At 36.3% G+C, this 12,560-nt stretch overlaps 1 protein-coding gene across 1 annotated transcript; it reads right to left on the bottom strand.

Moving 5' to 3' along the window:
- Positions 1-312: 312 nt before the first annotated feature.
- On the bottom strand, positions 313-11,350 carry LOC110730858 (ribose-phosphate pyrophosphokinase 4). The gene is made up of 7 exons (XM_021910690.1): positions 11,110-11,350; positions 9,946-10,261; positions 1,720-1,815; positions 1,536-1,604; positions 1,305-1,433; positions 892-991; positions 313-764 (listed from the first exon to the last, which is right to left on the bottom strand). The coding sequence occupies exons 1-7, from the start codon at positions 11,223-11,225 to the stop codon at positions 634-636; spliced, it is 957 nt and encodes a 318-aa protein (XP_021766382.1). The 5' UTR covers positions 11,226-11,350; the 3' UTR covers positions 313-633.
- Positions 11,351-12,560: the final 1,210 nt, after the last annotated feature.

The raw sequence follows: 12,560 nt of genomic DNA, 5'->3' as shown, positions 1-12,560 counted from the left end.
GGAAAAAAAAATTGGAAAAAAAGTGAATAGAAACTGTGCTTTGTTCTTGGATTATTAATTTGTTACTACTCGTATTTGAGATCTTAGCCAAGTTAAAGATGTATATTATAAAAACACCAAAAAAAAAGTTGAACAGCCGGTGCCGCAGTCTTAGGGTGCTAGAAGCCCAAAGTCCAAGAAATAGGGAGAAATTAGTCAAAAGTTCTATTCCTTTTTTGTATTTTATTTCATTTACTTTTGAAAATTTGCATTACAGAATTTAAGAGTATCTAAAGAAATGACGATAAACATATTTTTGGATTATAAAAGGCATTTGATTTTATCACTAAACACTATAGTATCGATTTTTATTTGTAAAGCAATAAAATTAACTTGATACATTTTTCATCTTATTATACCCAACAACTAGGAAGTGTTCAGATTCAGGAAGTGTTCACTTGTCTTAACAATAACTGATCTACAAGCTACGGCTGATACCGATACTGAACCTAATGAAATCAAACCGAAGGAGGTTGCAAAGCAACTCTGCCTCATAAATCCTGTTTTTCAAATTCGTATCTCCACCAAGACATAATACAAATTCGCATAACCTTACATTATCAGTTATTCCGGTCAAATAGCTCTGTATCTTTTTCATATTTGAAGAGCATCAGCAATCGACCCAGCAAGGCTCAGAACTTCGAAAGGAGCTCTATTTGCAATTGCCTTTACAGTACGAGGGCAAGAATCTGTGATCCAAAAGTAACTAAATGCTTTCTCTGAACCTGGGAGAAGGTATAAACAAAGATATTGAGAGTAATCATTAGTTACGGATTTTGCAATCAAGAAACATCAGATATACTATGTTGCAATCATGTGATAAATTATCAATAATGGCCAAAGAGTATTTACCATCATTTTTATGCGTGAAACGCTCATATGAAGCCTTTGGAAATACAGCATGGGTCACATAAGCACTAACCTTCACTGCACCATGCGCGGCCAATACTTTCTGCAGTCCCAATAACCAAGTCATATACAAGTACCCGTGAAAGCATACAGATTTGATTGGTAAACATGAATAATATAAATGTAAGATTCAACTTAAAAAGATGAGTGAAACTTGGAAAACACAAAATGACCAAAATTTATAAGTACCTAGCCAAGGTAATTATTAGTGCAAGGAAAGCAGCAAGTCTGCTGTTGTTAAAAAAGGAACGAGGTATTTCATTGTCTGCATATGTACACGACTAAATGAAGCCTAGTTTATTTAACACAGACATGATTGCTTATTTGCTTTCTCTCAACAAAGAAAAGAAAAATACCTGGCATTCAATAAGAGTACCACCAGATTGTACTAGGTCATCAACAATGACAACGTGACATCCAGCAGGGTTGCCTTCCTTAAGCCTCACTATCCGTTTATCACCTTCACGAACCTTTGCACAAACCACCTGGTTTTGGATGACATGAAAATTTTAATTGCTACGGAATATGCAGGATTAAATTGGTCAGAATAGTTGTAATAATCACACATGACATAAAAATACACAAACCGTAGGAAAATGATCTAGCTGCTTGTGGAATCGCTTCCATGCTCCATCATCTGGAAATGCAACTACTATCTGGAACAATATTGTGGAGTAAGCAGTCATTAACATACAGTTGTAAGGACAGTGGAAAATTCTGTGCGGAATTAACATAATGGCCAGTGGAGAAGTGAAAACATATTATAGTAACCTTTTCAGCATCCGGGAGTTGATCAAGGCGCTGCTTCAACAGGGGGATCCCAGTTTCAAACAATGGTAGTACATTGTCACTGAAATAAAACCTTTCCTGCAAAACAGCAAATATAAAGTGTCAAACATGCGAAAAAAAAAATGTATTGCAGAAGATAGAGACAGTAGTCAGTAGACAGAACCGGGAAGAAAGCTTCGGATTTGAATTTTATGTAGTCAAAGTTTGAAAACCCAGGCGGCCTTTGGTAATTTATATGAAGTACATAAGAAAAAACACTATCATGCAAGATCTTGTTAAATTCTTTTCAATGTGTCATGATGTTGACTTTTTAACAATTTTAAAGGTAATAATGGTCAAAGGTGTACATTGAAGACTGCACAAAATGCAAACACAAATATCTTAAAGTATCAAAAGAAGTATGATAGAAATTATAAATAATCAAGCCGGAAGTTAGGGACCTAATTTTGTATGAATAATAAAGGGAACAGACAAAGTAAATTCACCAATTCGTGATTAATCCAAAACAGGCATATCATGATATCACTTGTTTCACCAGGTCAGGCATTCTTGTTAGCATTTCAGAAATTTGCACTCCAACGAAAATGCTCCTATCAATACTCCCTAATATAGTAAGTTCTGATAACTTTTCATTTTCCAATACCCAAGTTAAAAACATAACAAACAGTTCAAATACCCAAGATTGAAAACAACTGGTTTATAAGATAATAGTCATAGTAACCAATCTCGAAGCAATTAGTAAATAAATCTAGCATTAACTTTTCTATTACTATCTTATATTTTTTTGTACTTCTCTTTATAAAGTTTATAATCATATCCTAATCCTACTTATTGTAGTTACATGAATTACATCAGGCTCCATAACAACCAATAATGTAATTATCTAAGTAATAGCCACCTCTCGAGGATACATTACACGATATTAATACCTCTGATATCGAAAAATTACATACCCTCTGAACATGGTACTATCACAAAATACCCATATTTTATGATCCCCTAATATACGATAAAGATCTGAGAAAAGTTAAATACACAAATCAGATATATAATCAGTGATTTTTTACACTACTCTCTTTGCCCTTTCAACGTACACTACAGTACTATTGTCTCCATAAGAAGAGAGTACAGGCATTTGAAAATGGTACTACACATTTTATTTCCTAACACTTACAATGACAGTTTTTAGAAGTGAGACAATTTAACCGTCTTCAGAATAAAGTTTCTTCCTAACTAAAGAAAGAACATATTGAGCAATTATTCAGATTTACAATGCAACACAGTATAGTATACACAAGAAAATTCTGCTACCCGTCTTCTTTTCAAACGCTGTCTAGTAATGTGATGTAGACCCATGGTATTTCAACTGAGACAGAAACAAACTTTCTGCAATGACTCTAAACCCTCACAAGCTTATTTGTCATTGCATTGACATTCATTTACAACGGTGTTTTAAGCTTTCAGTAATTCAAGCCAATCTATAAAGGATGGTTCCTGACAGCCTTTCTAGCGGGAATTTGAATACTAGCACCTTAACAACATAATATATGTGATGTATGACCTACATCACCTTTTAAGTTCTTGCTTAGATGGTTGGCTCTAGTAAGTCTTGTCCCAACTTATCCAAATCACCTGTCACTCAAACCCAAACCCATATCACAATAGCCAATACCTGACAAAGGCAAACCAAACAGTACAATGAGTACATAGGAACTAAATCCCCACACCCAAAAATAAGGAGCTCAGAGCCTCATAGAAATTCTTTATCAACTTTCTATAGTCTGCCTATGAGCTATAGTAATCACTGAACAAACACATCTGAATTATATAGAAAACAAAGGTCATGTCCTAATATTTCCACCAAACACTTCTCAGGCCCTATATGTGTCTAGTTACTTAATAATATATCTTCTATTTAAGCTGCTTCATATATTATTATATTACAATATTGTTCCTAGACCATCGACAATCACACATTATCTAAAAGTTACAGCCTCTTGTTACACGGATAATACTGCATCTTTTCCTGCTTCCCCACTTTTTATATAGAAGAGAAAAAAGAAAGAGCAAGCACTTCACCAGCTACTAGGAACAACAACCTCAGAGCAGATAATTGTCCAAGAGGACCAAGGCCTGTTCATCCAACAAATTAGAGTTTGAAGCCTCAATTTATCACCACAATTCAGACTATTCACAATTTCAGGGCAATCAATCCCAAATCAATTGCACGTTTGCTGAGTAAAATCATGCAACTCAGTCACTTCAATTCAAACTTTCATGTGTAGTAGAGGAGAGCGGGGAATATAATGAATGTTTAATATCAGATGATGAATGTTGTCCTACAACAAGAATTTAGAAAGACAACACCCACCTACAACTCATTCTATTAGCAACAGAAATGAGCAGCATTCAACAGAGATTCACTACCCTTTTCTAGTTTCTACAAAACCTATTAGGCTGAATTTTGACAAGTTGATCTTAGTTACCTTTACGGTAACATTCTTACTATCGGTTTGTTCACAACTATTGATGATATTAGTGATGCTGATCACTATTGCTGATGTTCATACTTTTGGTGTGCTCTTGCCATGCTGGCAGAGTTTGTTAGAGATGCTGAGTCAGCAAATTCTGTTACAAAGTTTGTTAGATATTACAGCCTATGTAATAATATCTAGTAGCTTATATATAAAGCTATCTTGTATTAGATTTTTCATTCATCCAATTATGAAATGAAATTACTCTCTTCTTTCTCTCTCTAAAGTTCTTCTTCTACTTCTTCTCTATTCTTTAGTTCTTTCTAGCAGGTTTCATCATGGTATCAGAGCTTCTGGTTTTCCAGAAATTTAGTTGAATTCTGCTAGTTTTTGATGTTCTTCCGCAATTATCTCTGATATTATTTGATATTTGATTGATTTTCTGCTGTTTTTTCGTTTACTGTTTGATCAAATTTCTGCGGTTTCATCTTGAGAGTTTGATCATCAGTTTCTGCCATTCTTTTGGCTATTCTGATTTGATTTGAGGTTTATACTCAGCTATTCTACAATGCCAAAAAATTCTGGAATTCAGTCTCATATTCAGGATCCTACAAGTCCCTATTTCATTCATCCTTCTGAAAATACTTCACAATCCTTGATTTCTGAGAAATTTTCTGGTGAAGGCTATGGTGAATGGAAGCGCAGCATGACAGTTGCTCTTTCAGCTAAGAATAAGCTGTGTTTTGTTGATGGCAGTCTTGCTAAACCAGCTATTTCAGATCCAGTATATTCAGCTTGGAAGAGGTGTGATGCAATCATTATTTCTTACATTCTGAGGTCTATTGATACTTCAATTGCTAGGAGTGTTCTTTATCTTACAACATCTAGGGAGATCTGGAAGGATCTAGAGGAACGATATTCTCAGACCTCAGGACCTCAATTGTTCACTCTACAGCAAAAATTATCAGATCTTCAACAAGGTCTTGATACCTCAATTGCAGATTTCTTTACTTAGATTAAGGCTATTTGGGATCAGATCAGTGAAATGAGTCCTGTGCCTACTTGTTCTTGTAATGGTTGTTCATGTGCCTTGACTCAAAAGTTTCTACAGCAACAGCAGGAGGAACGCTTAGTTCAGTTATTAATGAAGTTGAATTCTAAGTTCAACAGATCTAACATTCTTATGATGCAACCTTTGCCACCTATTTCTCTTGCTTACAGGTTGCTAATTCAAGAAGAAAAGCAAAGAGAGTTGAGTGTTGATGACTCCAACACTAAGGTCATGGAATTTGCAGCTGATTACAAGAAACCTCAACAGTTTTACAAGCCTCAATACCAGCATACTTCTGGAAATCAAAAACTGGTGATGCAGAACAGGAAGCCTAATCCAGTTTTCTGTGATTATTGTAAATTTCCAGGACTCTGATGCTCAGGTCACTATGTCAGTAGATCACTATAATTCAATTCTCAAAGCTCTGCAATCTCAGGATATTGGTGCAAGCTTAGCTGGAGGTTCACTTGCACCAGAGTCAACTGCAGGAGTGTATATGGCAGGTACTTGTCTCATTACTTGCTCTCATTCAAATTGGATAATTGATAGTGGAGCTACTGATCATATATGCTCTAATCTTGCATTATTCAGTGAATACAAGGTGTTTGATAGATTTCCTAACACTATTACTATTGCTGATGGTAAAAAAGTAATAGTTGAACATATTGGGACTGTTCAATTTGAAAATGGAATCAAACTGCAAAATGTTTTGCATGTGCCTGGTTTCAAATTCAATCTGATTTCTACATACAGATTGTGTAAGGACTTGAACTGTGAAGTGACCTTCACTCATGATAAATGTTTAATACAGGATCCAACCATGAGACACTCCTTGGTTCTTGGTAGTCTCAGTTCTGGTTTGTATGCTACTGATGATTTTGATCCAGTGAAGCAGAACATTGTGGATTCAAAAGACACTTCTCTTTTGGCTAGCACAGAAGAAGCCAAGCTCTGGCATCTTAGACTTGGTCATATTCCTTTTAATAAACTTCATCTTGTAAACAACCATTTTGGTTGTAACTCAGGGAAGGATGTAGTGTGTCAAGTTTGTCACAAAGCAAAGCAGACTAGGTTACCCTTTCATTCTAGCACTTCTAGATCATCTAAGTGTTTTGAGTTCTACTTGGGGTCCCTATAAGACTAAGACTCATGAGGGCTGTAGTTATTTTTTAACTATTGTAGATGATCATTCAAGACACACTTGGACTTTTTTGATGAAATATAAGTCAGATGCTGTTTCTATCTTGAATAACCTTGTTCTTTTGATTGAAAATCAGTTTACTGCTCATGTTTTATGTATCAGAACTGACAATGCCAAAGAATTATGTGAAGGAGACATTTTGTCTCTCTACAATGGTAAAGGTATTATACATCAAAGATCATGTGCTGACACACCTCAACAAAATGGGGTGGTTGAGAGAAAGCACAGACACTTGCTGGAAACTGCAAGGAGTTTGTACTTTCAATCCAGGGTGCCTATCAGATTTTGGGGTGAGTGTTTGCTTTGTGCAACACACATCATTAATAGAATGCCTCTTGGAAGCATTGATTTTAGTTCACCTTATGAAAAATTACATGGCTCTAAACCCAAACTTGATCATTTGAGGGTGTTTGGGTGTCTTTGTTATGTCTCAACACTCAAAACTGATAGAGCTAAGTTTGATACCAGGGCTAGTCCATGTGTTCTTCTAGGTTATCCACCTGATCAGAAAGCATATAGGGTTCTTAATCTGGAGAGCAACAAAATTGTTATTTCTAGAGACATTGTCTTCTATGAAAAACACCTTCCTTTTCACTATGATACTAGCCTTACACAGCCTAAACTACCCATATTTTTGCCTGTGAATACCCCAATAGATATTTATACCGTTTTTGAAATACCTGAACCCTTTGTTCTTTCATCTGAAACTCCTGATGATCCCATTTCCCAAACACCAGAACAAATACCTCATTCAAATTCTCAGACTACAGATTGTCCTGTTCCTGAGCCTATTTCAGCACAGCCTTTTTCTGCAACCCACAACACCAATTCCGGTTCAAATACAACCCTTATTAGACCTACCCAAACTCCTCAAAACACCTCAGCACCACTCAGACATTCAAATAGACCCACAAAATGGCCCTCTCATTTTGACAACTTTGTTTGCATTGCAGACAATGCAACTGAACATTGGTGTAACATAGTTCAGTTCAGTGTTATTCCTTCTACAGCAAAGGCCTTGATTAATACTGTTGCTCAAGTCTTTGAACCTATCACCTATTTGGAGGCATCACAAGACACTGGTTGGGTTCATGCAATGCAGAAAGAACTGGATGCTTGGGCTAACAATCATACTTGGAATCTAGTTCCTTTGCCCAAAGGTAAAAAACCAATTGGCTGTAAATGGGTGTTTAAAGTCAAATTAAAAGCAGATGGCTCTGTTGAGAGACTCAAAGCAAGGCTGGTAGCTAAGGGTTTCACACAAAAGTATGGTATAGATTACATGGAAACTTTTTCTCCAGTAGTTAAAATGGCTACTATAAGGTGCATTTTGTCAGTTGCTGTTGCAATCACTGGAAAATACATCAGTTGGACATCAACAATGCTTTTCTGCATGGTGATCTCATTGAAGAAGTGTATATGAAGGCTCCTGAAGGTTTGGTAAATCCTAATAAGTTGGTCTGTAGACTCAAGAAGTCTTTATATGGTTTAAAACAGGCATCAAGACAATGGTTTGCTAGGTTGAATACAGAACTTTTGGCAATGGGTTTTATGCAGTCTAAAAATGATTATTCTCTTTTCACAAAGAAGAATAATGGTGATTTGACTGTGGTAGCTGTCTATGTTGATGACATTATAGTTACAGGCTCAGATTCAGTTGAGATAGAAAATTTCAAGGATCATTTACACTCTACATTCAGCATCAAGGACTTGGGTTTGCTGAATTATTTTCTGGGAATTGAAGTGACTCATTTGTCTTCTGGTATACTGATGACTCATGACTCAGAAGAAATTCACTAAGGAATTACTTAGTGAATGTCAGATGGATATTTCTAGATTGGCTAAAACTCCTCTCCCAACTGGTCTTAAATTGCAGGATGTTGTTGGTGATTTTTATCCTGACCCTGAGCACTATAGGTCCTTGGTTGGGAAATTGAATTTCCTTTCTAACACCAGACCTGACATTGCATATGCAGTCCAGACTCTTAGTCAGTTCCTGCATCAGCATAGACTTCCACATGTTCAAGCTTTGAATCATGTTCTGAGGTACATAGCTCACACATTGGGTCAAGGGATTTTTCTTAAGGCTACAAACAAAATCACTTTACAGACATTTAGTGATTCTGATTGGGCTTCTTGTCCAACTACAAGGAAGTCAGTTACTGGTTATGTTCTCCTTCTTGGAAACTCACCAGTTTCTTGGAAATCAAAGAAACAAACTACAGTTTCTAAAAGCTCTAGTGAAGCTGAATACAGAGCAATGGCTGCTATTGCATCAGAGATAACTTGGCTGGTTAGACTTCTTGGTGATCTTGGTGTTTCTGATTTGTTACCAGTTACTCTGAACTGTGACAATCAGAGTGCTATACATATAGGCAGAAACCCAGTGTTTCATGAGCGCACGAAACACATAGAGTTGGACTGTCATTTTACTAGGGAGAAAGTTTTGGAAGGGTTGATCAAGCTCACTTACCTTCCTACTGCAGAGCAGTTGGCAGATATCATGACCAAGGCTCTCTCAGTTTCTCAGCATCACAAGCTTTCTTCCAAGCTGATCATGTCTGCAGATGACATCCATTCCAGCTTATGGGGGGATATTGATGATATTAGTGATGTTCATACTTTTGGTGTGCTCTTGCCATGCTAGTAGAGTTTGTTAGAGATGCTGAGTCAGCAAATTCTGTTACAAAGTTTGTTAGATATTACAGCCTATGTAATAATATCTAGTAGCTTATATATAAAGCTATCTTGTATTAGATTTGTCATTCATCCAATTATGAAATGAAATTACTCTCTTCTTTCTCTCTCTAAAGTTCTTCTTCTACTTCTTCTCTATTCTTTAGTTCTTTCTAGCAGGTTTCATCAACAACAATAACTCACAGTCTACTCTTCTAAAAGACTAGTTCTTCCATTAAAAATACTGATGCCCTTCACTCCCATCTCCAACATTACACTTTGACAATTTTAGGTTTACACAATTAACTTGGAGATGATGAACTCATACATATACAAAATACTTCCAATGACTGGATTTTATAGTCACATTGATCATTTAACTTGAATAAGTTGAATTCGTAATGTGAAAATTACACCGAAGCGGGTTGAACTATAATTTATCACATATCTAATCATAATTATCATCAGCCCATTTCAATCTCTTTAGAGAATGTTGATAGCATATTTCTTTCCTTTTTTTTTTTTTACAAACAAAAGTCACTTCAAATATGAGTGTCAACCCGCATATTATTTGGCTAAGTTCTCAATCAACTCATTAAATCCCTTTTGACAATGTTATACATGCAATTTAAAATCTAGAAAGAAAAGCACAATGTATCGGATTTTCAACAAGAGCCCTCATAATACTCAATGTACACAAACATAATCATAACGCATGTAAAAGAAATTCCACTACTCAAGTATTATGACAATAGGGAACCAGTATCCATAACACATTCTAGCTTCTACTTGATTATGAAACTCACCTGCAAAGCATGTATGTCATATATGACCACACTAGTTGGTCCACCCCTTGATATTGGAATGTTGGATAATATCCTTGCCATTGTAAAAGCTGTGGCAACATCTCCTTCCTCTTCCATTCTCTCAAAGGATCCAGTTGGAAAAAATGGTAAGACCAATGTGAAGGACGCGACAAATAGCCGCGGAAGAGCAAATATAACAGACAGTTGTTCAAATATGACTGCTGGTGAGCTAAAAGCAGCCAAAAAGGCAACATGTTGGCCTCTTATATCTTGTGCATTATTTATGAAAAGATTTGGAAAACCGTCATCGAAGCTCCTGATACATGATACAATTAATCAAACCTCTAATAGAACACTGAATAAGAGAGGTAAACATGTTATATAATACGGAATATAATACAGCTTCATGTTTATTGTCCATAAACCAGATAAATGAGCAAGCCTACTGCCTACTAGCCACTAGGCTACCACAAATGAAGACCTGTCTAAATTCCCTTATCAAAGAAAAGCTAACAAAGTAGTGCATAATTTTCGAGCTCAATAGACAACAACCGAATGATGAAGGTTGCATTTTCAAATATGCAGCAATGTACCATACATTTCACTTTGTAGATTAATCCATTTTGCAAGATAAAACCTAGCAGGAAATACCTAGACTTCAAGGCAGACAAATGGAACTTGTAACATTTCCAACAAACAATAACAATTCGCAGCCAAATTGTTGTACAACACGCTATAAAACACTTGTAACATACAAAGAGAAATAAAACTACAAATTATTTACATTTCTAAGATACACCATTTCATTTTGTACCCATGTCGGATCCTCGTCACTCCAACAAGGTTATAGACTCTTCTCTTGTATTTCTACATTTAATTTTGTATTTCTACATTTAATTCTGGGCTAAAACTGTGAAAATTATTCATAAAAAAGCCGACTTGGACACTTGAACAAGTACCCAAATCCAAGTAATTTAAAAACTAAAAGAGTATCGTTACACTAACCACAAAATTACACATACATGAAATTCCAGGAAATCAGTTAAACCCATGAATCAGAATTATCAATAAAAATTGAAATTAAACAAATTCCGGGTAATGGGTACAAGAAATTTCACAAAAATTCCAAAAAAAAACAATTGAAGCAGAGTAAAAGAAAGACACCTCCAATTGATGGATTGAAGATTGATAAGATCAGATTGAGCCGCAACTTTACGAGCAAGTTCTTCAGCCTCAACACAGTAAAAGAGCAAGACTTGCTTCTTGTTGGGTTTCTCCATTGTATTCTCTTTGGGTTTGCTGGGGTTTTTCAGTCTTCTGCTTTAGTTATATGCTGATATTCTCTTGTATAGTCAAGGAGTAGAAAAGAGTGGCGCTGTTACAAAATGGAGTAGTCAGTCAAGTAGAAAAGAGCACACTTTATTCTACAGTGCTTTTAGGGGAATTTATGCGATTTGCAAATTGCAATTTTGTAGAAAATTGTATGTGGACTCTTCACATACAACATTGTTGACGGCATTTGATTGGTTTGTATTTTAGGGCCTACTTTCCCATCTTGTTTCCTCCTACTTTCCCCATCTTATTTCCTCCTATTTTTTCCCTCTTATTTTATTCCTTCATGTGGCATACATACAGTGATATTGTATGTTGGGTACTACATACAAGTAGGGGTGTCAATTCGGATAACCGGATAGAGTTTGGATCGGGTCTATTCGGGTCGGGTCTGTTCGGGTCGGATATGTTCGGATCAAAATTATCCTTTTAACTTGGATCGGGTCAAATTCGGGTCATGGTCTATCGAGTCCAGGTCGGGTCAACTTCAGATTGATTCACTTTTGGGTCGGATATATTTGGATCGGGTTTAGCAACTTCGGGTCGGATGAATTTGGGTCGGGTTGATTTCGGTTCGGATGATTTCGGTTCGGTCAAGTTCGGTTCAATTCCTTTTTGTGTTTGGCTGGATTTTGGTCGAGTTGACCAAATTCATATCCAAATAAGGTTATTTTTAAACTAGAGATATTGTTTAGTTTTTACCTTATTATTGAGTCAATATGATTATTAATTACGAAGCACGAAGTTTTAGTTTTCTCATTTGATCAAGTTATGTGTAATTTTTATTTTTGAGGAAAATTGAGATTGAATAATTATCGATGACTTATCATACCTATATAAGTGAGAAGTGAGACCGAGCTAGTGATATATTGACGAATAATAGTTACATATTGATTAGGGGATTTTGCTCCCACCAATCGGAATGCGCCACGTGGGCCAATCAGGTCCTGCCAAGTGTCCCCCAGTTGGAACTGTCAGGGTTTTCCACGTGGCACGCGCTTATTCGTCCACCTTGGACCTATTATGTCATGACACGTGGCATACTCCATGCCTAATGGAGAAACCGGCCACCCAGGCCCAACTTCCGAGGGAAGCCCAATCAGCCCTAGGTTAATCTAAACCTAGGATTGGCACGTTTCCCAAGGTTATAAATACCTCCCTTAATCCTCATTAAGGGGGGATTACAGAGATTACAGAGAGATAACAGGCTGATCACGCTAACAAAGCAGATTACCTACATTAAACACTCTCACCTAGAGAGACCCAATCACTTTAATTTCCGC

The sequence above is a fragment of the Chenopodium quinoa genome, unplaced genomic scaffold, assembly GCF_001683475.1.
Source record: "Chenopodium quinoa cultivar QQ74 unplaced genomic scaffold, ASM168347v1, whole genome shotgun sequence".
In the NCBI taxonomy this organism is placed as follows: domain Eukaryota; kingdom Viridiplantae; phylum Streptophyta; class Magnoliopsida; order Caryophyllales; family Amaranthaceae; genus Chenopodium; species Chenopodium quinoa.
Note: the sequence above shows the minus strand (reverse complement) of the source record. Positions and strands in the feature narration are given on the sequence as shown.

Bases quoted from the DNA above. Each gene is read 5' to 3' on its own strand.
- LOC110730858 (XM_021910690.1), bottom strand. From the start codon at position 11,225: ATGGAGAAACCCAACAAGAAGCAAGTCTTGCTCTTTTACTGTGTTGAG. The intron at 10,262-11,109 runs GTGTCTTTCTTT...ATCATGTATCAG, and splicing joins CTTCAATCCATCAATTGGAG to GAGCTTCGATGACGGTTTTC. The intron at 1,605-1,719 runs GTTACTATAATA...ATATTGTTCCAG, and splicing joins AACTCCCGGATGCTGAAAAG to ATAGTAGTTGCATTTCCAGA.